This window comes from Spea bombifrons, chromosome 10, assembly GCF_027358695.1.
Source record: "Spea bombifrons isolate aSpeBom1 chromosome 10, aSpeBom1.2.pri, whole genome shotgun sequence".
In the NCBI taxonomy this organism is placed as follows: domain Eukaryota; kingdom Metazoa; phylum Chordata; class Amphibia; order Anura; family Pelobatidae; genus Spea; species Spea bombifrons.
The window spans coordinates 66,023-92,677 of NC_071096.1; the positions used below are offsets into that span (position 1 = coordinate 66,023).

The 26,655-nt window shown below is 49.5% G+C and overlaps 1 protein-coding gene across 10 annotated transcripts; it reads right to left on the reverse strand.

Moving 5' to 3' along the window:
- Positions 1-1,503: 1,503 nt before the first annotated feature.
- ANO5 (anoctamin 5) lies at positions 1,504-26,210 on the reverse strand. Of its 10 annotated transcripts, XM_053449250.1 has the most exons (24): positions 26,100-26,210; positions 20,192-20,236; positions 19,806-19,876; positions 16,075-16,122; positions 15,045-15,104; positions 13,163-13,279; positions 11,668-11,736; positions 10,598-10,882; positions 10,399-10,512; positions 10,168-10,283; positions 9,565-9,699; positions 9,143-9,248; positions 9,000-9,060; positions 8,739-8,890; positions 7,674-7,754; positions 7,167-7,241; positions 6,193-6,415; positions 5,414-5,583; positions 4,699-4,796; positions 3,434-3,564; positions 2,840-3,045; positions 2,579-2,760; positions 2,216-2,321; positions 1,504-1,877 (listed from the first exon to the last, which is right to left on the reverse strand). In XM_053449250.1, the coding sequence occupies exons 1-24, from the start codon at positions 26,158-26,160 to the stop codon at positions 1,653-1,655; spliced, it is 2,937 nt and encodes a 978-aa protein (XP_053305225.1). In that variant the 5' UTR covers positions 26,161-26,210; the 3' UTR covers positions 1,504-1,652. The 10 variants fall into 10 exon arrangements, with proteins under 10 accessions (XP_053305225.1, XP_053305226.1, XP_053305227.1 ...); XM_053449251.1 differs by lacking the exon at positions 20,192-20,236; XM_053449252.1 differs by lacking the exon at positions 15,045-15,104.
- Positions 26,211-26,655: the final 445 nt, after the last annotated feature.

The window sequence follows — 26,655 nt, forward strand, 5'->3', positions numbered from 1 at the left end:
TTTTACACAAACATCTCGGAACCAAAATATATCCAAAGGCGATCAGTAAATCATTCCGTGGAGCAAAGTCTTTGGTTTCTTAAATAAATAAAACAAACGCTTGTTTGGTAGAAAACGTTTGGATTATGTTTGAGTTTTTAAAAACGAGGAGAACTATTATCAGAAAAAACGAATAACGAGAAGGACGGATTTGCCAGAAATTAAATCATTGCGCAAATTTTACATTTCAATCATATCCATGAAATATGATTTTTGGTTTTTTTGCCCTTTGTTACAGTAAAAGTGTTTAAAAAACAATGTATTTGGGCAAACCCTAAGGCACATTAAAACGTAAAAAAACCCATAAAAAAACAATTGTAACCGATAAAAACCCACCGTGGATATGGAACGCTATTTGTTACTTTATATCGCCTCCATCACACTAACGGATACAAACGTCTCCCCAGAGGCCGGCTGCACGAAGCAGACATTACCAGATCAGCAAAAAATCCTCATTTAATCATTTTTTAGAGGAAAGTTCCACCCAAACAGAAAATCACACCTCGGGCAGCCACTAAACCTCTTGCTGTACGGGACGGTCATATAAATGAAGAGGCGCGAGGGATCGTATTATTAGCGGCTGCATCCCCACGTAATATAATGAGACGCCGGAATACAAAAAAATATAATAAAAAAAGAAACACTGAATTCTGTACAAATGGAAATGATATCCAAAGACCACCAAACATAAGAGCGCAGGGGGCATCCTCCCCGAGATATGGAAGGAACTCTGTGAGCTGCCACGTAACACACACACGCACCGCGAGCGTTTCCGGGTCTTCAGCGCCACGTCGATACTTTACGCCTTAAAAGCACCGCAGCCGTGTAACGATTAGATACGACTCGCCGGGATTGGGGTACTCGGACGCAGTGAGGGGCTGGGCAATATATATTCTATATATGTATATATTATACAGGGTGAAGGGATCCCCGCTATTGCTGCTTCTAATAGTATTCGAATATTATTTAGTATTAAATATATAGTATTTGCGATGTGTGTCAGCTGTGCATGCGCAGATTCCTTGCCCTCGGGCGCAGCTTCTTCCAGCACATATAAAGTGCATTTTAAAGAGTGCGAGTTCTGCCTATAAGGTCACAGAGCTCACGCGTTTAAATCGTACAGTAAGATGTCGGCTACCATACGGTCGCATGGAATGAAAAAAATAAATAAAAAAGGCACAATACATCTTTTTCACAGGCATTTCAAATCCCGCAACGTGCAGCTCATACCCTCGGGACCCAAACATTCGGTCTGCGGCATTCAAATACTTAAACCTGGGTCCCGAGAGGTGCTATGTGGCCGGAGAGCCGTGGCCCTCGTGATGAAGCTTTATCTATATATCTATATATGTATGTACATGTATATATATACTGTGTGTGTTTATATATGCGTGTGTGTGTGTATATATATTAGTGTGTGTATGTATATATATGCGTGTGTGTGTGTATATATATGTTTGTATGGGTATATATGCGTGTGTGTGTGTGTATAGGGAGAGGAGATCCTCCATAACCCGGGTGCAGCGACGATACTCGTTCCTTCCACTCAGGAGGTTATAGTCTGGGGCACAGAATACTTGCCCCTCTGGCAATATGGCTGTCGTTGCCGAGGGCTACATGACGGCCGACAGCTGAACCTTCCCTTCCGAGGCGAACACCTGTTTGGCCACTTCGGCGCAGTTGTTTTCGTCTTGTAGCTTCTTCTTCCATTTGCAAAGTTCATACTCATGGAGGATTTTTTGGGTCAGATACTTTTCACGCTTTATTCGCGCTTTCACTTCCGACGGGACGTCAGGAATCAGCCAAGCAACGAAGAATTTAACGAGGAAGACGACGTGCTGCAAAACAGGAAAAACAGTCAGCCGACATCCGTGGCGTAGAGAAGATGCGGGGTCATTACTGGGCAGCCAGTCGCACCCGTTATTAAACATGGACCCCCGGCTCTTAAGCTCAAAGGGGTCGTTCATTTCAGCTCCTTGAAGTCTTTTTCAAGGAAGCTGAACTTCAGCCCTTCTGACATTTTCATGGGACGCAGCGGGGTTCAGTCTTGGACTGCGGGGGCATATAGCGGGGGCACATTGCGGGGGCACATCGGTGCTGCCCAGCAGGGAGTTTACTGGAAACGCTTCCTGAATATCCAGTTTATGCCCCGTGGAACATGCGGTTTCATTCATACCTCCATAATGATGATAAAAGCCATCTTGGCTGCGAGGATGTGCCAGAACTGCATGGTGTTCAGATACCGTCTCTCGTGGTCTGGAGGGTATCGGTAATCTCTGTATCTGTTACATAGAAAACCATCAGACATTTCTGCTGAAATCAGGGAAATTGGACAATTTCAACAATGAAATACACGGGTAGAAATGATCTCAAGTTGATGCATTTAAGTGGAGCACAGAGAGGCGAGCTGTGTAATAATAACGTATCGCGCCCCGGTACAAATCACCCGACACACCGCGGGGTTAATATATACGCAGCGGGCTTTTCTCAGCCCATCTGTTTAACGTGAATTCGATGACAAGGAAGCAGAAGGACCCACCTGCAGACGGTGACGTTCATCTCGTTCTCCAGCGGCATGTGATCAGCCGAAAAATCCGACACATTGAAGAAGGAGAGGCTGCTGTTTATGTAGCCGGACATGGGGGAGCCGGCGTTTTCGGTGTAGGCGTAATAATAAACCAGGCGCGGAATCATGTCCGATGTGAAGGCGACAATGAAAGCCTGTGATTTAGGTTACAGGACCAGGTTAGTTACCCCACGGACAGCCACACACTCACATACACCTCACACCAATACTCACATTGGTCACCACGGACAGGACCGCCATGCCATTCAGGATCTCCTGCCACACTCCAATGCTGTGAGCTTTGGCGGCTATCGGCCTCCTGAACTGCGTGGTCAACTTCCACGAGTCCACACGGATCTCCAAGATGTTGTTTAGAAGAGCAAGAAGTGGTGCCAGAGGGAACGAGGCCACAAATAATGTGATGAACCCAAACTGAATAACTGGAATAAAACAGCAACAGGCATGAGGAACCCACATGGGCTAAACAGGGCCAAGCGCATGTCTGACCCACAGCGAGAGGGGTTTGGGGACCATCTTTCCACAGCTCAAACATCTCTCTATAGTTCACATAAAGCACTCATTTTCTTTGGTTTTAGTTAATTTGATGACTTTCCCCAGGAACACGGCTCGGCACGTCCCACGTTTACAGGAAAGCTTTTCTATGATATGAAAATAATCTTAAAATTGATGATATTTGCTAAATTAGATTCAATAGAGCGCTTGAAATATTGTCCAATAAAAGCACTAATATTTCATGAAACATAAAGATGGTTTATTTCTCATGTTAATAAAACAAATAGTTTCCTCGACGGGTAAAAATAATCTCACCCATTTCCAAATACTCGTAGAATAAGCCAAGAGGGCCGAATGTCTGCAAGTCGTAGTCCTGCTCCCACCTGCTGTACAGGTCCTCGGGATTGTTCCGGGCTTTTCTCCGACCCCACCAATTACACGTCCACCTGCGAGCGACCAAAGAAGCCAAATTCAAACAACATGCCTTTTGGCTCTTTAACCATTTGCTTCGCAACAAAGCCTCCAGAAACACCGGCCCGAGAGGACGCGACACCCCGGACACGGCCCGAGAGAGGACGCGACACCCCGGACACGGCCCGAGAGAGGACGCGACACCCCGGACACGGCCCGAGAGAGGACGCGACACCCCGGACACGGCCCGAGAGAGGACGCGACACCCCGGACACGGCCAGAGAGGACGCGACACCCCGGACACGGCCCGAGAGAGGACGCGACACCCCGGACACGGCCCGAGAGAGGACGCGACACCCCGGACACGGCCCGAGAGAGGACGCGACACCCCGGACACGGCCCGAGAGAGGACGCGACACCCCGGACACGGCCCGAGAGAGGACGTGACACCCCGGACGCGGCCCGAGAGAGGACGCGACACCCCGGACGCGGCCCAGAGAGGACGCGACACCCCGGACGCGGCCCGAGAGAGGACGCGACACCCCGGACACGGCCCGAGAGAGGACGCGACACCCCGGACACGGCCCGAGAGAGGACGCGACACCCCGGACACGGCCCGAGAGAGGACGCGACACCCCGGACACGGCCTGAGAGAGGACGCGACACCCCGGACACGGCCTGAGAGGACGCGACACCCCGGACGCGGCCCGAGAGAGGACGCGACACCCCGGACGCGGCCCGAGAGAGGACGCGACACCCCGGACACGGCCCGAGAGAGGACGCGACACCCCGGACACGGCCCGAGAGGAGGTGACACCCCGGACACGGCCCGAGGGAGGACGCGACACCCCGGACACGGCCCGAGGGAGGACGCGACACCCCGGACACGGCCCGAGGGAGGACGCGACACCCCGGACACGGCCCGAGAGAGGACGCGACACCCCGGACCAAGAGAGGACACGACGGCCCGAGAGGAGGCGACACCCCGGACACGGCCCGAGAGGACGCGACACCCCGGACACGGCCCGAGAGGACGCGACACCCCGGGCCGAGAGAGGACGCGACACCCCGGGCTGAGAGAGGACGCAACACCCCGGGCCGAGAGAGGACGCGACACCCCGGGCCGAGAGAGGACGCGACACCCCGGGCCGCGAGGGGGCAAAACTTACGGAACAAACGCCTCCTGTATATTCCCCCAAATCTGCTTCCCGGCCATGACTATGGTGAGCTGCGTGGTCAGTTCTATCAGACACCCGGCTGGATCGCACTGAAATAAAAAGGGACTCATTAGATAAGGGGCGCGCTTTCCGCTGACGGAAAATCGAAGGAAGAGTCGGAGAAAACAGTAAAAAAAATGATAGCCACAATTCGTCTGCATTTACAGAAACATTTTATTTTATTGAGACGCCTTTTCCGCATTTTATTCTTTCAGCTGCTGGCAGTTTCCAGAAATAATACTTTAAACGTGTGAAATTTGGACTTTTCAGGAGGATATTGAAATGCCATGTGACCCCAAAGCAGGCGCTGATAGGTTGTCACCATAGAAGCTTAATAGGTAGCTTTTTTGGTAACGAAACCTTCAGATCCGCCGAGGTTTATTCACTTGCTAGAGAGAAGAATTCATGTTTTCCTCAGTGGAACAGCAGCTTTAAAAACGCTCACTACTAAAGCTTTAAGCCGACGTCAGACTACGAGACTCCGCATCGGGAATGACTGAGACCTGGAGCATGTCTGTACTACACGTCACACGCGACTCGGCTCCCAGTCTGTATGTTACATGTTACATGTCGGGGATAAAGACGTCAGGCGCTGGCATTAAAGCCCAAACCGTGTCTGTCCGTCCGTCTGTCTGGTGCCTGCTCTGTACGGAGAGATCTCGCTCACCTCCTCGTTCCTGTAGCGGTTAAACATGTACGTGTACTTGGCCGGGTAGCCCACAAACTTGCCCTTGAAGAAAGCCACGTAGAAGCAGGAGGAATAGTAATTGACGAACTGGAAGAGGAACATTTTCATGGTGAGCCGGTTCTCGTACTCCAGGTGAGTCCTCGGGATTTCTGCAAGAGACGAGACGCTGTTTACGTTCACATCACGGACCCCATAACCCCCGGGGTAATTGCAGGGCGTATAATTATCGGCTGCGAGTCTCTGACATTTCATTTCGCTCCAGCAGAACCTGCGCAGACCTCGTCATTTCGCCAGGAATATTTTAAACTATGAGAAGACCCCACTGCGGACCAGAAGCCACTTAACTTGGTAAAAGAGACCCTCATCCTGTCATTGGGAACACAAGTGACGTCAGCGTCGGGGGCTACGCCAGGGCGGCTCTCAGTAAAGCAAGCGAGGAATTCTCTGTAAGAGTGCTGGGACCGCCGGGGGGGGGGGGTGTCAGCGTCGGGGGCTTCGCCAGGGCGGCTCTCAGTAAAGCAAGCGAGGAATTCTCTGTAAGAGTGCTGGGACCGCCAGGGGGGGGTGTCAGCGTCGGGGGCTTCGCCAGGGCGGCTCTCAGTAAAGCAAGCGAGGAATTCTCTGTAAGAGTGCTGGGACCGCCGGGGGGGGGGGTGTCAGCGTCGGGGGCTTCGCCAGGGCGGCTCTCAGTAAAGCAAGCGAGGAATTCTCTGTAAGAGTGCTGGGACCGGGGGAGGGGGCGCTTCCTTGGTGCTTACCCATGTCGGTGATCCATATCGCTACCCGCTCGTATAAGAAGTTCAGAATCATGATAATAACGAAGTTCAGACACGAAGCGGTCACCGACGTAGCGAGCTGGGGCGTCAGGAGGTTGCTGACGGGCTGCAGGGTGTCGTTGTTCTCCATAAGGTTGGCGAAAGCCGCGTAGACCGCCAGACGATAAACTATGACGGCAATCATACTGGCAATAATTAGGGAGATCTAGGAAAGAACAAACCACTTAATGCATCATCACGTGTGCTCCGTGTCCATAAAAAGAGCTAAACTCACTGGCATGCAAAGGGTTAGGAGGGGGCGCTGGGCAGATTTTGGGTGCAGTTATCTGCCCCAGCCACAGGAGCCCGGGGGCCGCTGTCTGCTACTCTAACCGACCGAAGAACTTAGAAACCTAGAAGATCAGCCACATCCGGCCCGATTAACACGAGGTCAAGGACTAAAGTCTCATCATAGATGCAGGAGCCGACCTCGCGCATGTTTGAACCTTACTGGACTTCCTGATTCTGTAGGAAAGTCTTAAAGCCGAGGAATAAATACTTGGACTCAGAAACAGAATGCGCTGAATCCAAATGCATTTCAGAAAAAAAATCACTCACTAACCCAACTCATTTATAAAAAACTCGGGTTCAGCAGGAAAAGCCCAGGGGTCCCCGCCGCCTCCTGTCCCCCCCGGGAAATTAAGTCTAGGGTTTGGGGCTCTGAAAGGGAACAATAAACTCCGCATCGGCATTAAGGGCTTCGTATGTGTTGGGATCGCGGCAGCAATTAGCGCCGACGGCTCGGACTAAAAAGCCACCAATTCCTAATAACACGAAATATCTAACGTTCAGACGCTGCGCAAACCGTGCAAAACCCCAAAAATAAGGGAGCCCCCCGGCAGACGCGCAGCCCACCCCATGAAGAAAAACACCACAGACAGAGGGTTAAGAAGGATTAGGAGATGTTTGATGCTCACCCAGAATAACACCGTAGCTCCCGAGAAGCAAAATCTGGCAGCCTTGCTCGTTACGGGCAAGTAAGGCTCCATTTCCTGAAACAGTCAAAGCAAGCGAGGCCACAATTCACCAACAAGTAAAGAGACCGCTTCCCGCAAAGGAAAAACATCAGGCGCTGCCGAGAGCCGCGTGAAACGGCCACAAACCCTCCCTGCGCTCCACGGACCACAGGCGCAGAGACACAAGTCAACACCAGAGGGCGCTGCGTGCCCCTCAGTCAGGGCTACGCCAGTGTGCGGCTACGGCATAAATTGGGGGCGTTTGGGGCATTTTACACCACGGGCCGGAAGAGTTAACTGACAGCGCCGGGCAGCAGCATTTAAAGCGCAGGGAGGGTTAACCGTTTCAGGCAGCGAGGCGGCTCACAGAGTCAGAAAACCGTGCACCTGGTCACACAGAACCAAGCGGTTAATTTGTTAGGGTCCATCTCCGCGGGACGGCGCAGGATTTTCTTTGCTTTTTCTTACCCAGAAGACAATGGACATCCAGCATAAGAACAGTTTCCCAAAGAAATTTACAGCACCTCGCTTTACAACCATCTCAACTTCCTATAAATGAGGAAATGCTAATGTAACAGGTTGTGCGCAAAACCAGAACGGATCATTGCAGGGTCCGTGAGAAACAAACACAAAATAACATCGGGTTACACGTACTGCGCCACAGACATGAAGAGCTACAGTTAGATCCGCCACAGATCTCCCCACATTAACTATACATTATACGGGGCCAGCCCGGCCCTTCCGGCAGGAGAAACGCGCCGGGGCTGCCATACGTAATGCGCAGTGAATGCAGAGAGGTGGAAAATCAGTTCTAAGCTGAAATAATGTTAGCGATTTATTAAGAAGCTGTGCTTGGCATGCATGCGATCTATCGATCTATCTGTCTATCTATTATCTATCTATCTATCTATCGATATATCTATCTATCTATTATCTATCTATCTATTGTCTATCTATCTATTATCTATCTATCTATCTATCGATATATCTATCTATCGATATATCTATCTATCGATATATCTATCTATCTATCTATTGTCTATCTATCTATCGATATATCTATCTATCTATCTATCTATCTATTGTCTATCTATCTATTATCCATCTATCTATCTATCGATATATCTATCTATCGATATATCTATCTATCTATCGATCTATCTATCGATATATCTATCTATCTATCGATCTATCTATCTATCTATTCAGGGATCCAACCTTCAGTACCGGACTTTCAATCCTGTGATTTTATACTATTGTGCACTATTTTAACCCAAAAAATGATCAGACATAATAATAATAATAATTATAATAATAATAATAATCTCTATGTGCCGGCTGTTACAGGAGTGGAGGAAGATAAGGACCAAAAGACCCCCAAAAATACATCGCCATGACCCATCTGACAAAGACCCCTGATATCCTGGATCAGTGTTTGGGGAGGTCTCCGAGGGGCCAGAAGGCTGGTAATTAATCCGACTCCGAACGCGCGGTCAGACACCAATAGACACTCAAGGCCACTAAACGGATTACCTGGGTCACCGGATTCTTCCGTTTCTGAGTGCACTTCACCTCATACTCCGGTCTCAGCTGAAGCTGCTGCTGTTCCTCTTCAAAATCCACCAGGTCCCACTCATACTCCAGTCGCGCCTGTCTCCTTTTCCAAAACTCCAGGAACAGAGTAACTGAAAGGCACCAAGTGACGCCAAAACAGCGTTTCCTTTAGCCCCTGGGCAATTGCACATTAACGGTTACATCGGAATTCATACTGGAAGCCGAGGGTCCTCTACTTACCCCAAATCCCCATAAATATTGCAAAGAAGAGGGTGGCCACGTTGTCAAACAGATGGGAATACTGCGCATGAAAACCAGACACGGATTAGAGAACAAGCTCCGCACAGAGGTCGGCGTAGGGAAGATTCATTAAAGAGGCTTACCCGCGACGGTTCGCACGTTGTGTTTAGTCTCCAGAATTGGCACGTCTTGTCACACAGCGGGCACATGATGATCTGACCCCCGATATGAGGGTCACAAATTTCCCCACTGCAGACACAAGAAAGTTTGGTGAGAGGCAAAATGGTCGCTGACTGTCCTGCCGGAGCCGGCAAGCAGACCGGCAGTGAGGAGACCGGTCAGCGAGGAGACCGCCGGAGCCGCCAGCTAGCAGACTGCTGAAGTCACGTGCAGTTGGGTCGCTGGCAGCCCTCAGCCAGCCAGGTAGGAAAGCAGCTTGCAACCTGAAACGTACAGACTGCTTACCCATCATAAAAGTTTCTCTCCAACGAGGAACTAAACACCCACAAGAAAATATTCTTTAAGACAGGGCATAGCGACATTATTTAATGGCAGAGACACTCACCTACTGACACTGTCGTCCATTGTGATCCATCCATACAGGAAACACAGGAAGCCAACAATGGCGGCAAAAAACAGCATTTCCGTATAAAAACCCAGCCATGCAAAATAAATGCCAATCTTCTCTCCGTAGTACTTCCTGGAGAAAGAGGGAACGCATCCGGTTAACGAGAGAGAGACCGGCGTAAACCCCGCCAAGGGCTACGAAGATAGCAATTCACATTAACTGCACGATATTCCAGCGACAGGGGCAGTTTAAGGTGCTGGACCTTCACGTAATTGAAGATCATAAGGTGACTGCTCTACGGAGGAATCCACAGCACCTTGTGCCCGTTACATCGTGGGATCGTGGACCACCAGCCATCAGACCGCTTTCATCATCAATGACGCAATAAGGAGTCTGCGGTAAAAATGGTTGGCGGCTGGAGGAGCAGCGAGGTTGGTTTATGCAAAATAATCCAAATCAGGCTTTTTACTGCAGCTGCATTCGGCCCGCAGAGAGACGCCATAGAAACTGAAAAGAATTTGCGTAAAACCCGGACGCAGATATCCGGCTGGGATCAGCGGGCCGAGGTTTGGGGGGGAAATGGGGGTTTTTCACACTAACCTGATGAGATCCAGTGGCTGCTCCTTGAAGAAGCGGCCGAACCGGGCCCACTCCATGTACAGCGTGTACCTCTCGCTCTGACACTTCTCGTCCCTCGCTCGCTTCCAATACTGACACTGCAAGGATGGCAGAGAACGCAGCAAAACATCATCAATACACAATAGCAAAATAGTGTGTGCGGGGGGGGGCAGATCCGAGCGCCACATTCATCCCAACACGCGCTAGACGTACATCGTGAAGGGGATACGCGGCCGTGTACGTCCCGTTGTTCAGGAGCCTTTTAATTCCAAACTTTTTCTTCCCTTCTTCCGTTCCGTACGGGCAGCGAGAGATGATGTAATACACCTAGAATTTAAGACGTGTTCTAGATTAAAGAGGGCAGTTTGAGAATGAATGAACTCCTTTGAGGGTCACAGAAGGTTCCACTTACAATCCGGTTCCGCGTGGACGGGGAGAAGAAGGTGTTGCGGTCGTTAATGAGGAAGAGCTCCTCCTTTTGTTTACTGAACGGCGCCGTGAAGTAGTCGGGCTCCGGCGACATGATGTCATCGGGGAGCTTGAACGGCGTAAGCAGACAGTCCAGCGGGTTCTCCATCGGGGCCGCCATATCGTTCTTCTGGATCGGCACTTTGATATTAAGCACCTCCGCGTAGGTGGATAAAACCTCCCACGGCGCGTGGATTTTAATAAAGTAGATCTTTCCGTTCTCCGATTCCTGCAGGAATAAAGCAGAGGTCAGAGGTCGCGGGGCTGGGGCAGAGCGACCCATCTCCGGTCGCCGGTGGAATAACGCAGCCTACATCTCCGGTCGCCGGTGGAATAACGCAGAGCCATCTCCGGTCGCCGGTGGAATAACGCAGAGCCATCTCCGGTCGCCGGTGGAATAACGCAGACCCATCTCCGGTCGCCGGTGGAATAACGCAGACCCATCTCAGGTCGCCGGTGGAATAACGCAGACCCATCTCAGGTCGCCGGTGGAATAACGCAGACCCATCTCCGGTCGCCGGTGGAATAACGCAGCCTACATCTCACGTGGGCCAATAAAGATAGAAATAAGAAAAAACTAACAGCCCCACAAGAGGCCGTCCTCATTCTGCCGGAATTTCACCCAATCTGTTAGCTTCCCGTCTCTCGCCACGGAATCGGAACGTCGCTCTATCGCGGGTCACGAAAGCGGCTCCTCCACGTTCACCGCGGCCCGGCGCGATCATACGTAATAACCGACGTCGGCACACGCATCGCCCGAGACTTTCCAAAGAGACGGCGTTTATCCCAGACGGGCGAGAATCGAGTGGATTTTAACTGAACCGTAGTGGCCAATACTCGTGTAGCTTTCTTGCGTGGTGTCTGCGCGTGATACACGGGCCACCTGCAGAGGTGAATAATTAATAGCCCTCCTTCACCCCCCCCCAATTAGCGAAGGCTAACAGGATAGGTAGTCAAATTAACCCTGCAAATGCTGCCTTGCTGCCTTTTAACCCGGAGGCCACGACTTCTCACCCTTTTGTGTTCCGTCTCCAGTTCTAATCCAGATTTCAGTAAATTCAATTCAAATTCTTTTCTTCTTTCCTTGGAGGAAACAGAAGAGTAAAGTGAAGTTAATGAACAGAGCAGAGGAGCGCGGGTGCTGCGTGCGAGTCTAGAACCTTGTGTTCTCTGTAGCCCCCCCGGTGAAACGTGTTCTAGGTTCTACGTGTTCGGCTGCGAGAGGAAAGTTTGGATCAGATACGGGATCTTTAGAATGTATACCAGGTCTGGAGCTTTAAACCACAGACTCGGAACATTCAAGCTGTGCAAAAACAGCACTTCCTCCCCAAAAACACACAACGCCAACCTCTGAGTAAAAAAGCGCAAGCGGCCACGAGACGCGATGGAAGCGATTGTGCACAAGCGTGTTTCACGCCGATTCCGCCACGAAGAGTCCGCACCCAAAGCGAGGGGCGAATGTTATCTCCAAGAGGGACATGTGCAAAAAATAGCATAAGAAACCACAAATTCCTAACAAAAACTTCATTTCCACAGGAAACCCGCGATGGGGATTTCTAGTCGGCCGACAGCCTTGTGGCGTTTGTTTGCTGACGGGGAAGCAGATGGGCAGCGCGTTACGCGTCGTTATCAGCCCGATTATTCTGTACTGGAGTTTATCAAAGAGCAGCAGAAAGCTGCCGTGTCCCCCACCTCGTCCCCCTGCCCCCCCGCCGCGTCCCCCACCTCGTCCCCCTGCCGCGCCACTCGGCCTACCCCGCAAACAAGGACCTCCAAGGGTTAAAAGCGCTTAAAGGTCAGAACGCAATAAGGTTTTGTTTGAGAACAATTAGGAAAGCGCCGGAGGCTTCGCTTAAATCGGAAGCTCATTCTCTGCAGAACAGACTCCGTCTGAACAAAGTGCCGCCCGGCAGACACCGGCGCTAAAAAACACGCGTGGACCAGGAGGGGCAAAGGAGACGCGTGTTAAATGGAACGAGATCCACGTACACGCGTGGAAGCGTGTGCTTAAAAACCACCATTACTCAGGATGGGGAGATAAATGTAAAATGCTGTGAATTAGATGCCCAGCAGAGGTGGTAACCGACAAAGATACAGAAACAAATAAGTGTTCATGGGAAGGATGGGGTTAATGATCTATATGTTTAGGAATTTTCACAAAATCAAAAAGGGATTAGAATTCTGGAAAATCGATGACATGATTGAGGATAGCGTGAACGCGTGTGCGCCGGCCTCTATCACAGATATCATACAAAGTATCTGCGTCATACAACGCCCAGCCGTTAACCCCCGGGAGCTCGTGACCCCCCCCCCCCCGCGGGGTGTGAGAGCGCAGAGGGGTCCCGCCAGGATTAAACATTTTCTCCAAGCGCAGCTACGTGACATCCATGTCCTGGAACCGGGAGGCAAAGGGTGGCAGCTCCCAGGGGTCAAAGGACCAAATCATGGCTGACATCTTCGTCCCATCGCAGCGACCCCCTGACCCCGGCCCCCCTTCGCAAGCTCTTACGGATTTCTTCCTCTCGGCTTCTCTGTTGGGGTCTTCGTTGTACGAGAGAACAAAGTCGATCCTCCGGACGCCGTCCCTGAAGAAGACGGAATCCTTGCTCTGGTGATGTTTGTCTATCTGCAAAAACAGAAATCTCAGATAAAACCAATCAGAGACCGGAGATCCAGAGAACAGCCCCACCGAGGGGCATCTCGCCAAACCCCACCCCACCGAGGGGCATCTCGTCAAACCCCAACCCGACCGAGAGTCATCTCGCTAAACCCCACCGAGGGACATCTTGCTAAACCGCACCCCACCGAGGGGCATCTCGCCAAACCCCACCCCACCGAGGGGCATCTCGCCAAACCCCACCCCACCGAGGGGCATCTCGTCAAACCCCAACCCGACCGAGAGTCATCTCGCTAAACCCCACCGAGGGGCATCTCGATAAACCGCACCCCACCGAGTGGCATCTCGCCAAACCCCACCCCGACCGAGAGGCATCTCGCCAAACCCCACCCCACTGATCGGCATCTCGCCAAACCCCACCCCACCAAACCCCAAGCCGACCGAGTGGCATCTCGCCAAACCCCAACCGAGGGGCATCTGGCCAAACCCCAACCCCGACCGAGGGGCATCTGGCCAAACCCCAACCCGACCGAGGGGCATCTGGCCAAACCCCAACTGGACGGAGGGGCATCTGGCCAAACCCCAACCCTACCGAGGGGCATCTGGCCAAACTCCAACCCTACCGAGGGGCATCTGGCCAAACTCCAACCCTACCGAGGGGCATCTGGCCAAACCCCAACCCTACCGAGGGGCATCTGGCCAAACCCCAACCCGACCGAGGGGCTCTGGCCAAACCCCAACCCGACCGAGGGGCATCTGGCCAAACCCCAACACGACCGAGGGGCATCTGGCCAAACCCCAACCCGACCGAGGGGCATCTGGCCAAACCCCAACCCGACCGAGGGGCATCTGGCCAAACCCCAACCCGACCGAGGGGCATCTGGCCAAACCCCAACCCGACCGAGGGGCTTCTGGCCAAACTCCAACCCGACCGAGGGGCATCTGGCCAAACTCCAACCCGACCGAGGGGCTTCTGGCCAAACTCCAACCCGACCGAGGGGCTTCTGGCCAAACTCCAACCCGATCGAGGGGCATCTGGCCAAACCCGACCCCACCGGAGGGGCATCTGGCCAAACCCCAACCCGACGGAGGGGCATCTGGCCAAACCCCACCCCACCGAGGGCATCTCGCCAAACCCCAACCCGACCGAGGGGCATCTGGCCAAACCCCACCCCACCAAGGGCATCTCGCCAAACCCCAACCGGACCGAGGGGCTTCTGGCCAAACCTCCACTAAAATCTGCCCCAGAAACAAGCAGAGAAAAGCAGAAATTGGAGACACAATGAAGAGGGGGTCATCAGGCGCCGCTCCCTACAGGGGCTGAGCCTAGAGGGGGCATTTACTGACCCGGGGACTGAGCCTAGAGGGGGCATTTACCGACCCGGGGGCCGAGCCTAGAGGGGGCATTTACTGACCCGGGCGCTGAGCCTAGAGGGGGCATTTACTGACCCGGGCGCTGAGCCTAGAGGGGGCATTTACTGACCCGGGGGCCGAGCCTAGAGGGGGCATTTACTGACCCAGGGGCTCACTGCATGCAGTAATCCCAATCCGTGGCGTGATCCCGATCCGCACTCCGTATAATGCATAAACTTTAGTTAGTCTGGCAAAGCTTCGGACACGGATTCTACCGGTTTCCACGACCCTGGGACTTCCGTGTCGCACAGGTTGCATGCAGGGGGTGGGGGGCTCTTTCGCAAGCCTTCGGGGGACCAGCGGTGTTAGAATCAAATCAAGAAAACGTCACACAGCAAGACACGGCCGTGGCCAGCATTACCATGAGCCGGCGCTTCAGAAACAGACGGTGTTTTTGCCATTTTCGGGTCACCTGTAATAGCTGCAGAACACGGGCCGTCAGACCGACACGGAACCACGGCCACGGGGCATTTCACTAATCGTAAAGGGAGCCAAACAGGAGACCCCACGGGACACAATCATTTAGACCACAGCAGTTACACGGTGCAAGCACAGAGCCACAGGGGAGGAAAAACCATGTATTAGACACCTGAGGCACGTACACATCTAACAGAGACAAACGGGACAGACTAACACAAGGAATGCGGTATTCTGTGGAGCACGCAGGACGTTCTAATAGAAGGAATGTGGTATTCTGTGGAGCACGCAGGATGTTCTAATAGAAGGAATGCAGTATTCTGTGGATCACGCAGGACGTTCTAATAGAAGGAATGCGGTATTCTGTGGCGCACGCAGGACGTCCTAATAGAAGGAATGCAGTATTCTGTGGAGCAAGCAGGACGTTCTAATAGAAGTAATGCGGTATTCTGTGGCGCGCGCAGGGCGTTCTAATAGAAGGAATGCGGTATTCTGTGGCGCACGCAGAGGGTTCTAATAGAAGGAATGCGGTATTCTGTGGAGCAAGCAGGACGTTCTAATAGAAGTAATGCGGTATTCTGTGGCGCACGCAGGGCGTTCTAATAGAAGGAATGCGGTATTCTGTGGAGCAAGCAGGATGTTCTAATAGAACGAATGCGGTATTCTGTGGAGCATGCAGGACCTCCTAATAGAAGGAATGCGGTATTCTGTGGAGCAAGCAGGATGTTCTAATAGAACGAATGCGGTATTCTGTGGAGCATGCAGGACCTCCTAATAGAAGGAATGCGGTATTCTGTGGAGCACGCAGGGCGTTCTAATAGAAGGAATGCGGTATTCTGTGGAGCAAGCAGGACGTTCTAATAGAAGGAATGCGGTATTCGTGGCAAACTACTACACACAGAGCCACCACAACCCATCACCAGAAAAAGCACCGGCCACGGAACACGACAGAGAAATGCGTCGGCTGATCTTACCCTTTCATGGTTGGTGATGAGAAACGAGCTCTCTGTGCTGCTTAACCCCTGACAGGTGCATCGTGGGAAAAATACAAAACGTGGTTAGTGGCAGCGCATGTACAACGTCCAGTGCCACAGAAGGGTTAATAAAGCAGGCGGTAGGAGCCGTGCATTTAAAGCCGAATGTATGCAATTAACCCTAAAATCTACCACTCAGACCAATGATATTTATTTATATATCGCTGTCATACTCCGCAGCGCTGTACAATGTGTTATTATATATCGCCCTCATACTCCACAGCGCTGTACAATTTGTTATTATTATTTATATATCGCCGACATACTCCGCAGCGCTGTACAATGTGTTATTTATTTAAATCGCCATTATACTCCGCAGCGCTGTACAATGTGTGTTATTATTATATATATATATCGCCGTCATACTCCGCAGCGCTGTACAATGTGTTATTATTTATATATCGCTGTCATACTCCGCAGCGCTGTACAATGTGTTATTATTTATATATCGCCGTCATACTCCGCAGCGCTGTACAATGTGTGTTATTATTATTTATATATCGCCGTCATACTCCGCAGCGCTGTACAATGTGTTATTTATATATCGCCGTCATACTCCGCAGCGCTGCACAATGTGTTATTATTATTATATATCGCCGTCATACTCCCCAGCGCTGTACAATGTGTTATTATTATTTATATATCGCCGTCATACTCCGCAGCGCTGTACAATGTGTGTTATTATTATTTATATATCGCCGTCATACTCCGCAGCGCTGTACAATGTGTTATTATTATTATTTATACATCGCCCTCATACTCCGCAGCGCTGTACAATGTGTGTTATTTTTATTTATACATCGCCCTCATACTCCGCAGCGCTGTACAATGTGTTATTATTATTTATATATCGCCGTCATACTCCACAGCGCTGTACAATGTGTGTTATTATTATTTATATATCGCCGTCATACTCCGCGGCGCTGTACAACGCGTGTTATTATTATTTATATATCGCCGTCATACTCCGCAGCGCTGTACAATGTGTGTTATTATTTATATATCGCCGTCATACTCCGCAGCGCTGTACAATGTGTGTTATTATTATTATTTATATATCGCCGTCATACTCCGCAGTGCTGTACAACGTGTTATTATTTATATATCGCCATCATACTCCGCAGCGCTGTACAATGTGTGTTATTATTTATATATCGCCGTCATACTCCGCAGCGCTGTACAATGTGTGTTATTATTTATATATTGCTGTCATACTCCGCAGCGCTGTACAATGTGTGTTATTATTATATATATATCGCCGTCATACTCCGCAGCGCTGTACGATGTGTTATTTATATATCGCCGTCATACTCCGCAGCGCTGTACAATGTGTGTTATTATTTATATATCGCCGTCATACTCCGCAGCGCTGTACAATGTGTGTTATTATTTATATATTGCTGTCATACTCCGCAGCGCTGTACAATGTGTGTTATTATTATATATATATCGCCGTCATACTCCGCAGCGCTGTACGATGTGTTATTTATATATCGCCGTCATACTCCGCAGCGCTGTACAATGTGTGTTATTATTTATATATATCGCCGTCATACTCCGCAGCGCTGTACAATGTGTTATTATTATTTATATATCGCTGTCATACTCTGCAGCGCTGTACAATGTGTTATTATTTATATATCGCCGTCATACTCCGCAGCGCTGTACGATGTGTTATTATTTATATATCGCCGTCATACTCCGCAGCGCTGTACAATGTGTTATTATTATTATTTATATATCGCCGTCATACTCCGCAGCGCTGTACAATGTGTGTTATTATTATTTATATATCGCCGTCATACTCCGCAGCGCTGTACAATGTGTGTTATTATTATATATATATATATCGCCGTCATACTCCGCAGCGCTGTACAATGTGTTATTATTATTTATATATCGCTGTCATACTCCGCAGCGCTGTACAATGTGTTATTATTATTTATATATTGCCGTCATACTCCGCAGCGCTGTACAATGTGTTATTATTATTTATATATCGCCGTCATACTCCGCAGCGCTGTACAATGTGTGTTATTATTATTTATATATCGCCGTCATACTCCGCAGCGTTGTACAATGTGTGTTATTATTATTTATATATCGCTGTCATACTCCGCAGCGCTGTACAATGTGTTATTATTATTTATATATCACCGTCATACTCCGCAGCGCTGTACAACGTGTTATTACTCCGCAGCGCTGTACAATGTGTTATTATTATTATTTATATATCGCCGTCATACTCCGCAGCGCTGTACAATGTGTGTTATTATTTATATATCGCCGTCATACTCCGCAGCGCTGTACAATGTGTTATTATTATTATTTATATATCACCGTCATGCTCCGCAGCGCTGTACAATGTGTTATTATTATTTATATATCGCCGTCATACTCCGCAGCGCTGTACAATGTGTGTTATTATTATTATTTATATATCGCCGTCATACTCCGCAGCGCTGTACAATGTGTTATTATTATTTATATATCGCCGTCATACTCCGCGGCGCTGTACACTGTGTTATTATTTATATATCGCCGTCATACTCCGCAGCGCTGTACAATGTGTTATTATTATTTATATATCGCCGTCATACTCCGCAGCGCTGTACAATGTGTGTTATTATTATTTATATATCACCGTCATACTCCGCAGCGCTGTACAATGTGTTATTATTATTTATATATCACCGTCATACTCCGCAGCGCTGTACAATGTGTGTTATTATTATTTATATATCGCCGTCATACTCCGCAGCGCTGTACAATGTGTGTTATTATTTATATATCGCCGTCATACTCCGCAGCGCTGTACAATGTGTGTTATTATTATTTATATATCACCGTCATACTCCGCAGCGCTGTACAATGTGTGTTATTATTATTTATATATCGCTCTCATACTCCGCAGCGCTGTACAATGTGTGTTATTATTATTTATATATCACCGTCATACTCCGCAGCGCTGTACAATGTGTGTTATTATTATTTATATATCGCTCTCATACTCCGCAGCGCTGTACAGTGTGTTATTATTATTTATATATCGCCGTCATACTCCGCAGCACTGTACAATGTGTGTTATTATTATTTATATATCGCCGTCATACTCCGCAGCGCTGTACAATGTGTTATTATTATTTATATATCGCCGTCATACTCCGCACCGCTGTACAATGTGTGTTATTATTATTATTTATATATCGCCGTCATACTCCGCAGCGCTGTACAATGTGTGATATTATTATTTATATATCGCCGTCATACTCCGCAGCGCTGTACAATGTGTTATTATTATTTATATATCGCCGTCATACTCCGCAGCGCTGTACAATGTGTGTTATTATTATTATTTATATATCGCCGTCATACTCCGCAGCGCTGTACAATGTGTGTTATTATTATTTATATATCACCGTCATACTCTGCAGCGCTGTACAATGTGTGTTATTATTTATATATCGCCGTCATACTCCGCAGCGCTGTACAATGTGTTATTATTATTTATATATCACCGTCATACTCCGCAGCGCTGTACAATGTGTTATTATTTATATATCGCCGACATACTCCGCAGCGCTGTACACTGTGTGTTATTATGATTTATATATCGCCGTCATACTCCGCAGCGCTGTACAATCGTCTGTCCGTCTGCCTCGTTTGCTTACCTCGGAATTTCCCGGGAGCTCGGAGTCCGCGTGGGAATTATTCTCACAGAAATCTCCATTCCCGCCGTCCCCTGAAACATAAAACCTCGCGATTATTACACGAAGAATAAAAGCGCCTCGCACAGAACCCACAGACCCGCTGGTGACGGCGAGCGGCCCCGGACAGATCCAACCCCCAGCAAACCTCGTTAGTAGATGGAGGACGCGGTCCACGCCGGCGGCCCACGGATGAGAAGGGGCAGGGGTATTTAATTTAATAACTTATCGCCCCTGGGGCAATAAGACAGAATTCATGGAAATGGTGACATCAGGGAGGAGCCGGTTTGTAAAGACACACAGACGCAGACAGACGGACGGACGGACGGACAGCGGGGTTAGTACGGTACCTGCCGAGTCGGGACTCTTGAGGTCGGTCAGAACAGAAATATCATCTTTAAATAAAGAGACAGCAGGTTAAGGAGCGAGCAGGAAAGGGTTAACAAGGTCACAAAAGGCCAGCGGAAGCTCCCAGATTCACAATTCTGCGGCTAGGAAAGGGTTAATCAGCCAAATATCGGTTTCTGAAGGTTTTGGGGCATTTTATAGACACCTTTAATCCGCGGCGTTCTGCTTCACGTTCTCCACCCGTTACCTGGCCATATTATATTATATACATGTTACCGGGTCCCCCTCTACTCCCCATATTATATACACATTACCGGGTCCCCCTTCGCTCCCTATTATATCATATACACGTTACCGAGTCCCTCTCTACTCCACATTATATTATATACACGTTACCGGGTCCCTCTCTACTCCACATTATATTATATACACGTTACCGGGTCCCTCTCTACTCTCCATATTATATTATATACACGTTACCGAGTCCCCCTCTACTCCCCATATTATATTATATACACGTTACCGGGTCCCTCTCTACTCCCCATATTATATTATATACACGTTACCGGGTCCCTCTCTACTCCCCATATTATATCATATACACGTTACCGAGTCCCCCTCTACTCCCCATATTATATTATATACACGTTACTGGGTCCCTCTCTACTCCCCATATTATATTATATACACGTTACCGGGTCCCTCTCTACTCCCCATATTATATTATATACACGTTACCGGGTCCCCCTCTACTCCCCATATTATATTATATACACGTTACCGAGTCCCTCTCTACTCCCCATATTATATTATATACACGTTACCGGGTCCCTCTCTACTCCTCATATTATATTATATACACGTTACCGGGTCCCTCTCTACTCCCCATATTATATTATATACACGTTACCGGGTCCCTCTCTACTCCCCATATTATATCATAAACACGTTACCGGGTCCCTCTCTACTCCTCATATTATATTATTATATATAATATTATATACACGTTACCGGGTCCCTTTCTACTCCCCATATTATATCATATACAAGTTATCGGGTCCCTCTCTACTCCCCATATTATATCATATACACGTTACCGAGTCCCTCTCTACTCCCCATATTATATACATGTTACCGGGGCCTCCTCTACTCCCCATTGTATTATATACACGTTACCGGGTCCCCCTCTACTCCCCATTATATTATATACACGTTACTGCCCCACCCTCTACGCCCCATTATATTATATACACGTTACCGTTACCGCTCGCACAAGCATGCTCACACGCACGCGCTCGTGCACACTGACGCTCGCGCACACACACACAGACGCTCGCGCGCACACACGCGCTCGCGCGCACACACGCGCTCGCGCGCACACACGCGCTCGCGCGCACACACGCGCTCGCGCACACACACACACGCTCGCGCACACACACACACGCTCGCGCACCCACACACGCTCGCGCACCCACACACACGCTCGCGCACCCACACACACATGTGTTTTCACACATGCAATAAAAGGGCTTTTATCTCTCCTGCAATAAACTTTATCACAATCAAAAGTGTTTAACGAGGTCATAACTGATAACCCCGACCCCGCACCCTGTGTAGAAAAATGTTCATGGGAAGCCAGTGCGAACTCTGTGTCTGAGGATAAATATTAGGAGGGTTAATGCGAGACCAGCGAGACGGAATAAATGAGGGCGAACCGGCTGCAGGGCATGCTGGGAGAATAAATACCTCCCAGCTCGCCACTAGAGCTTACAATCTGAGCGATATCCGCATACGCCACGCTGATAAACCGCACCGCGGGCACTGATGAGACCCCCTATAATGAACGGGTTAAAGGAGCCGGAGTATAATTACCCGGGACCGCTCCTTGTTCAGAGAAGAGGGGCGGAATAAAATCAAATTACAGGCCACGGCGTTATATTTAGAAGCCCTGCCCGTGGCTGGAGACCGCGGGGCTATTCCTGCCGCCATAATAAGGGGGTTTCTGCACATTAAAGACCTCACCCCGCCGCCACGTAATTCATGGCTTCAAAAACCCCCAAGATGTACGGGACGTGGAGCTGAAACCCGGCAATTCTGTTTCATAATTCTGCCCCCACTTGGGGCAAAAGTTACCCCGCCACCCGCAAGACATTCATTAATCGTTTCTCAAAATCAGGGGGGGGGGGTGGCTGGTAACGTTCACTCCGGGGGTGGGGTTGGCAGGTGACACACTCAAGCACACCATCCAGCCCCATCCAAAACACATTCAAGGAGCATAAACGGAGCACAGAAAGGATCCGGTCACTGTGTACGCTCAAAACACCAGGGGCATTATGTGAAAGGGGCTTCAGTTAGTGGCCCAAATCAGGGCAGCCAAGGGGGTGATTGACCCAGATCGGCTCCCGGGAGGTCAGTCGTGGTCACCATAGAACACCGAAGCCACGCCATGCAGAGAATTACCCCATCAAGATACAATTTTATCAGCGGTAACACAGTAACGGTGCGACCAGCCACTGGCGGGGGTAAATATATAGATAAATGATCCCCCTCCCCCCCGGTGGGCTCCCTAAAAGGCGAGATCCCCCTTAGAACATTCCGTGGTCTTCAGAATGTCACCAGTGATTTTAACCATTGCACCACCAGCACCCTAGCCCAGGTCAATGCATTTCAACAGTGAAAGGGTTAACAGACACGGGATCCTTTAATAACAGGAGCAGCTGTCAGGTCACCCCAGTCACCAGGGGAACGCGCTATTCACCCCCCCCACCCCCCCAGGGGGCAGGAGACGCCAAATGCAGAAACGCAGGCCAGACCAGAAACACCACGAGGACAGAGACATGGGAACGCGTGGCTATGACATCATACAGGCGCAGGACGCAGTTCCTGGGGTGGGTTTCGGAAACTCGCTACCCATTCGTGTCGCGGCTCCCACTTCTCCGTTTGCTTTAATAATCTCGAGTAAACAAGGGAGTGAACAGCTCGCCGAAAAACCGAAGGCACAGGGGCTTATTCACTAAACGGACGGTTTCAGCTCCTGGACGTCACTATACATTATGAAGGGCCAACCCCAGGGTGCTTCTGCTGCAGAAATATAAAATCAGCGAGCCGGCCCTGTATAATGTATAGGTAAATCAGCGACCACGCCCCATATAAGGTATAGCTAAATCAGCGAGCCGGCCCCCTGTATAATGTATAGATAAATCAGCAGGCCGGCCCCCTGTGTAATGTATAGATACATCAGTGAGCCAGCCCATATAATGTATAGATAAATCAGTGACCGGCCCCTGTATAATGTATAGATAAATCAGCGAGCCGGCACCCTTTATAATGTATAGATAAATCAGTGACCGGCCCCTGTATAATGTATAGATAAATCAGCGAGCCGGCCCCCTGTATAATGCATAGATAAATCAGTGACCGGCCCCTGTATAATGTATAGATAAATCAGTGACCGGCCCCTGTATAATGTATAGATAAATCAGCGAGCCGGCCCCCTGTATAATGTATAGATAAATCAGTGACCGGCCCCTGTATAATGTATAGATAAATCAGTGACCGGCCCCCTGTATAATGTATAGATAAATCAGTGACCGGCCCCTGTATAATGTATAGATAAATCAGCGAGCCGGCCCCCTGTATAATGCATAGATAAATCAGTGAGCCGGCCCCCTGTTTAATGCATAGATAAATCAGTGAGCCGGCCCATATAACGTATAGATAAATCAGCGAGCCGGCCCCATATAATGTATAGATAAATCAGCGAGCCGGCCCCATATAATGTATAGTAAAATAGTGAATAGAGCCTTCAGCAGTAATGATTCCTTTTAGTGGAGTCCCAGCTGTACGAGACCTTCGCAGCCTGGTGCATCACCCAGTGGGAGACCATGGAGACCTGCCTGCTCCTGACTGTAGAATTTGTATGTCAAATATGATCCAATTTCTGGGGGGTTGAAAGAGTTAATAGGAGATGTTTGTGCTTTAGCCCTAGGGTTTGGCTGGAGTTAAGCGTCAGCTCTTGGGCCCGCCATGAATGCGCTGCCTCTATTCACAGGACGTCCATCAGTGAGTTTTGAATGGGCCCCGACGTGGGGTAAGAGCTACAGCTACAAGGTGTCAGCCCATGGTGGGAAATGATCGGCCCCAAATAACCGCCCCGCCTAAAACTACAGCCTATTACCCCGAAGGAGGCACCCAGCAGGTGTTGGGTTAAACATCACCGATCGCCCGTCCGCGGTCACAGCTCCAAACGCATTAAAGGTGTGGAGATGATGGCATTATATAAGTCCTTATATATGATGTCATTATCTCTAGATTGTAAGCTCCTGGGAGAGGGCCCTGCTCACCTGTTGTTTCTCTAAGTCTGATTGTTATGTTATATACTACGTGCATGTCCTGTTTACCCACTGTACAAATAATAATAAGCCTTATATATGATGTCATAATATAAGTCATTCTATAAGTCACATACGATGTCATAAGTCATTCTATAAGTCATATTTGATGTCATAATATAAGTCATTATACACATATGTCATATTTCCGCCTCTGATTAAACATCTCGCTTTCACTTCTCCATACAGCTTCCGGCCCGTCACTCGAAGCGTTTTCTGAAACTCCTGCTTTTTATTAGTTTTATTTTCCTAATTTAGTCTCTTTAGCCGCGTCCGGTGGAAATAAAGCCCCGTCTTTGTATGACTGCCCCTGACTCAGCAGGATCTGAAGCCCAAACGCTTCCTTATGAGGCTCTTTTTCAAAGGAACGCGCTGGGGAATCTGCTGGATTTCAACAGGGATCTTCGTGAAACACCAGTAACACAAGATTTAGCCAACTAGTACGGGCCAATGGGGGTGCCAGGGAGCCCAGCCGCGCCACCCAAGGGGGTGCCAGGGAGCCCAGCCGCGCCACCCAAGGGGGTGCCAGGGAGCCCAGCCGCGCCACCCAAGGGGGTGCCAGAGAGCCCAGCCACACTTCCACAACACACAAGAACCCAACTGCTTGTCAAAGACACAGAGAGGGGCAAAAGAGGCGACTTCTAGGGGGATATCCCCAGAAATTATCTCCATGGTAATCAATGAATGGTCCAATCAGCAGGAACATTCCTTTGGTTGCTACGGTGATAAGATCACTTTTTAAACCTAGCACCAGAATCCATTCATACACAACACCCCCACAGTATTCGGAGACACTGCAGTTTTGGCCCTAACCGGCCCCAATCCAGACTCACATAGCGTGAACACTCACATGCAGAAACTCCCGCTCGGGACGCAGCACTTTCACTCACACTTCTCACCGCTGCCAGGTATGTTTATTTAGAAGTGAATCACAGCCTATAAAAAGAATCCGCTCTCCTCCTAAAATATCACATTATAAGCTCGTTATTACCACCTCTGCTGAGGGCTCAGTCCAAGAATAACTACCTCTCAGAACACAAGACACATTTATGATCCTAAATCTACCTGCCTGATGATAAGTGGGGTTATAGGGGCAGCAGCGCTGGGGTTGGGGCAGAGTCCCCTCTGCTGAGGGCAACGCACTGCCTTCAAACTCCAAAAGGGGTCCCCGTCCTGTTCTTCCCCCCCCCGCGTCCCTATTCTCAAACTGCCTCTACCCCGGGACCCCAACACCTGAGCCGCCCTCTTTTCCACCCTATTACCCTTATTCCTTGCTCCTCACCCTGATACCCCAATACCCTGATACCCCAATACCCTGACTGCCCCTCCCTCTTACCCAAATCTGCCCCTTTCCTTAGTCTATGACTCCAATGCCCAGGTACCCCAGTGCTCAAGCTGCCCCCGTTCTCACCCTGATACCCTTATTCCCGGATGGCCCCAATTCCCACCCTGTTAACCTAATGCCCCGGCAGCCCCCTGAACCCACCCTTATTCCTGCCCCATCTGCCCCGGTTCTCACCGTCAGTGGCCGCAGACATCTCTATGAGGGTCTCCTGCTCCATCTGCCCCGAGCGGTTCATGTTCCACACGGTTCCCAGTGCCTCCCAGTGTCACCCAGTGTCACCCAGTGCCTCCCAGTGCCAGAGATGTGAAGAAAGGCCGCAGACACTCGGGATATGAGCTCAATCCGAATCCTCCTCCCTGTGAGATCCCTCCTGCCCCCTCCCTGCCCGGCTGCCTCTCCGCCCCCTCCATCATCATCACCACCCTCCTCCTCCTCCTCCAACCCCCTCCTCCGGTCTAACAAAACCTCTTCCGGGAACCCATGGGTTAATGAGACCAATAATAACAATAATAATAACAATTCAAATCATAACAACAACAAATAATAAAAATAACCACATTAATAATAACAAATACCAAATAACTACATGAATAATAACAAATAATAACAATACCAATAATAACAATAACAATAATAATAACAAATAATAACAATACAAATAATAACAATAATAATAACAAATAATAACAATACCAGTAATAACAATAACAATAATAATAACAAATAATAA

Bases quoted from the DNA above. Each gene is read 5' to 3' on its own strand.
- ANO5 (XM_053449250.1), bottom strand. From the start codon at position 26,160: ATGAACCGCTCGGGGCAGATGGAGCAGGAGACCCTCATAGAGATGTCT. The intron at 19,877-20,191 runs GTACCGTACTAA...TTTATGTTTCAG, and splicing joins CAAGAGTCCCGACTCGGCAG to GGGACGGCGGGAATGGAGAT. The intron at 1,878-2,215 runs GTATGAATGAAA...CCTGTTTTGCAG, and splicing joins CTTTTATCATCATTATGGAG to CACGTCGTCTTCCTCGTTAA.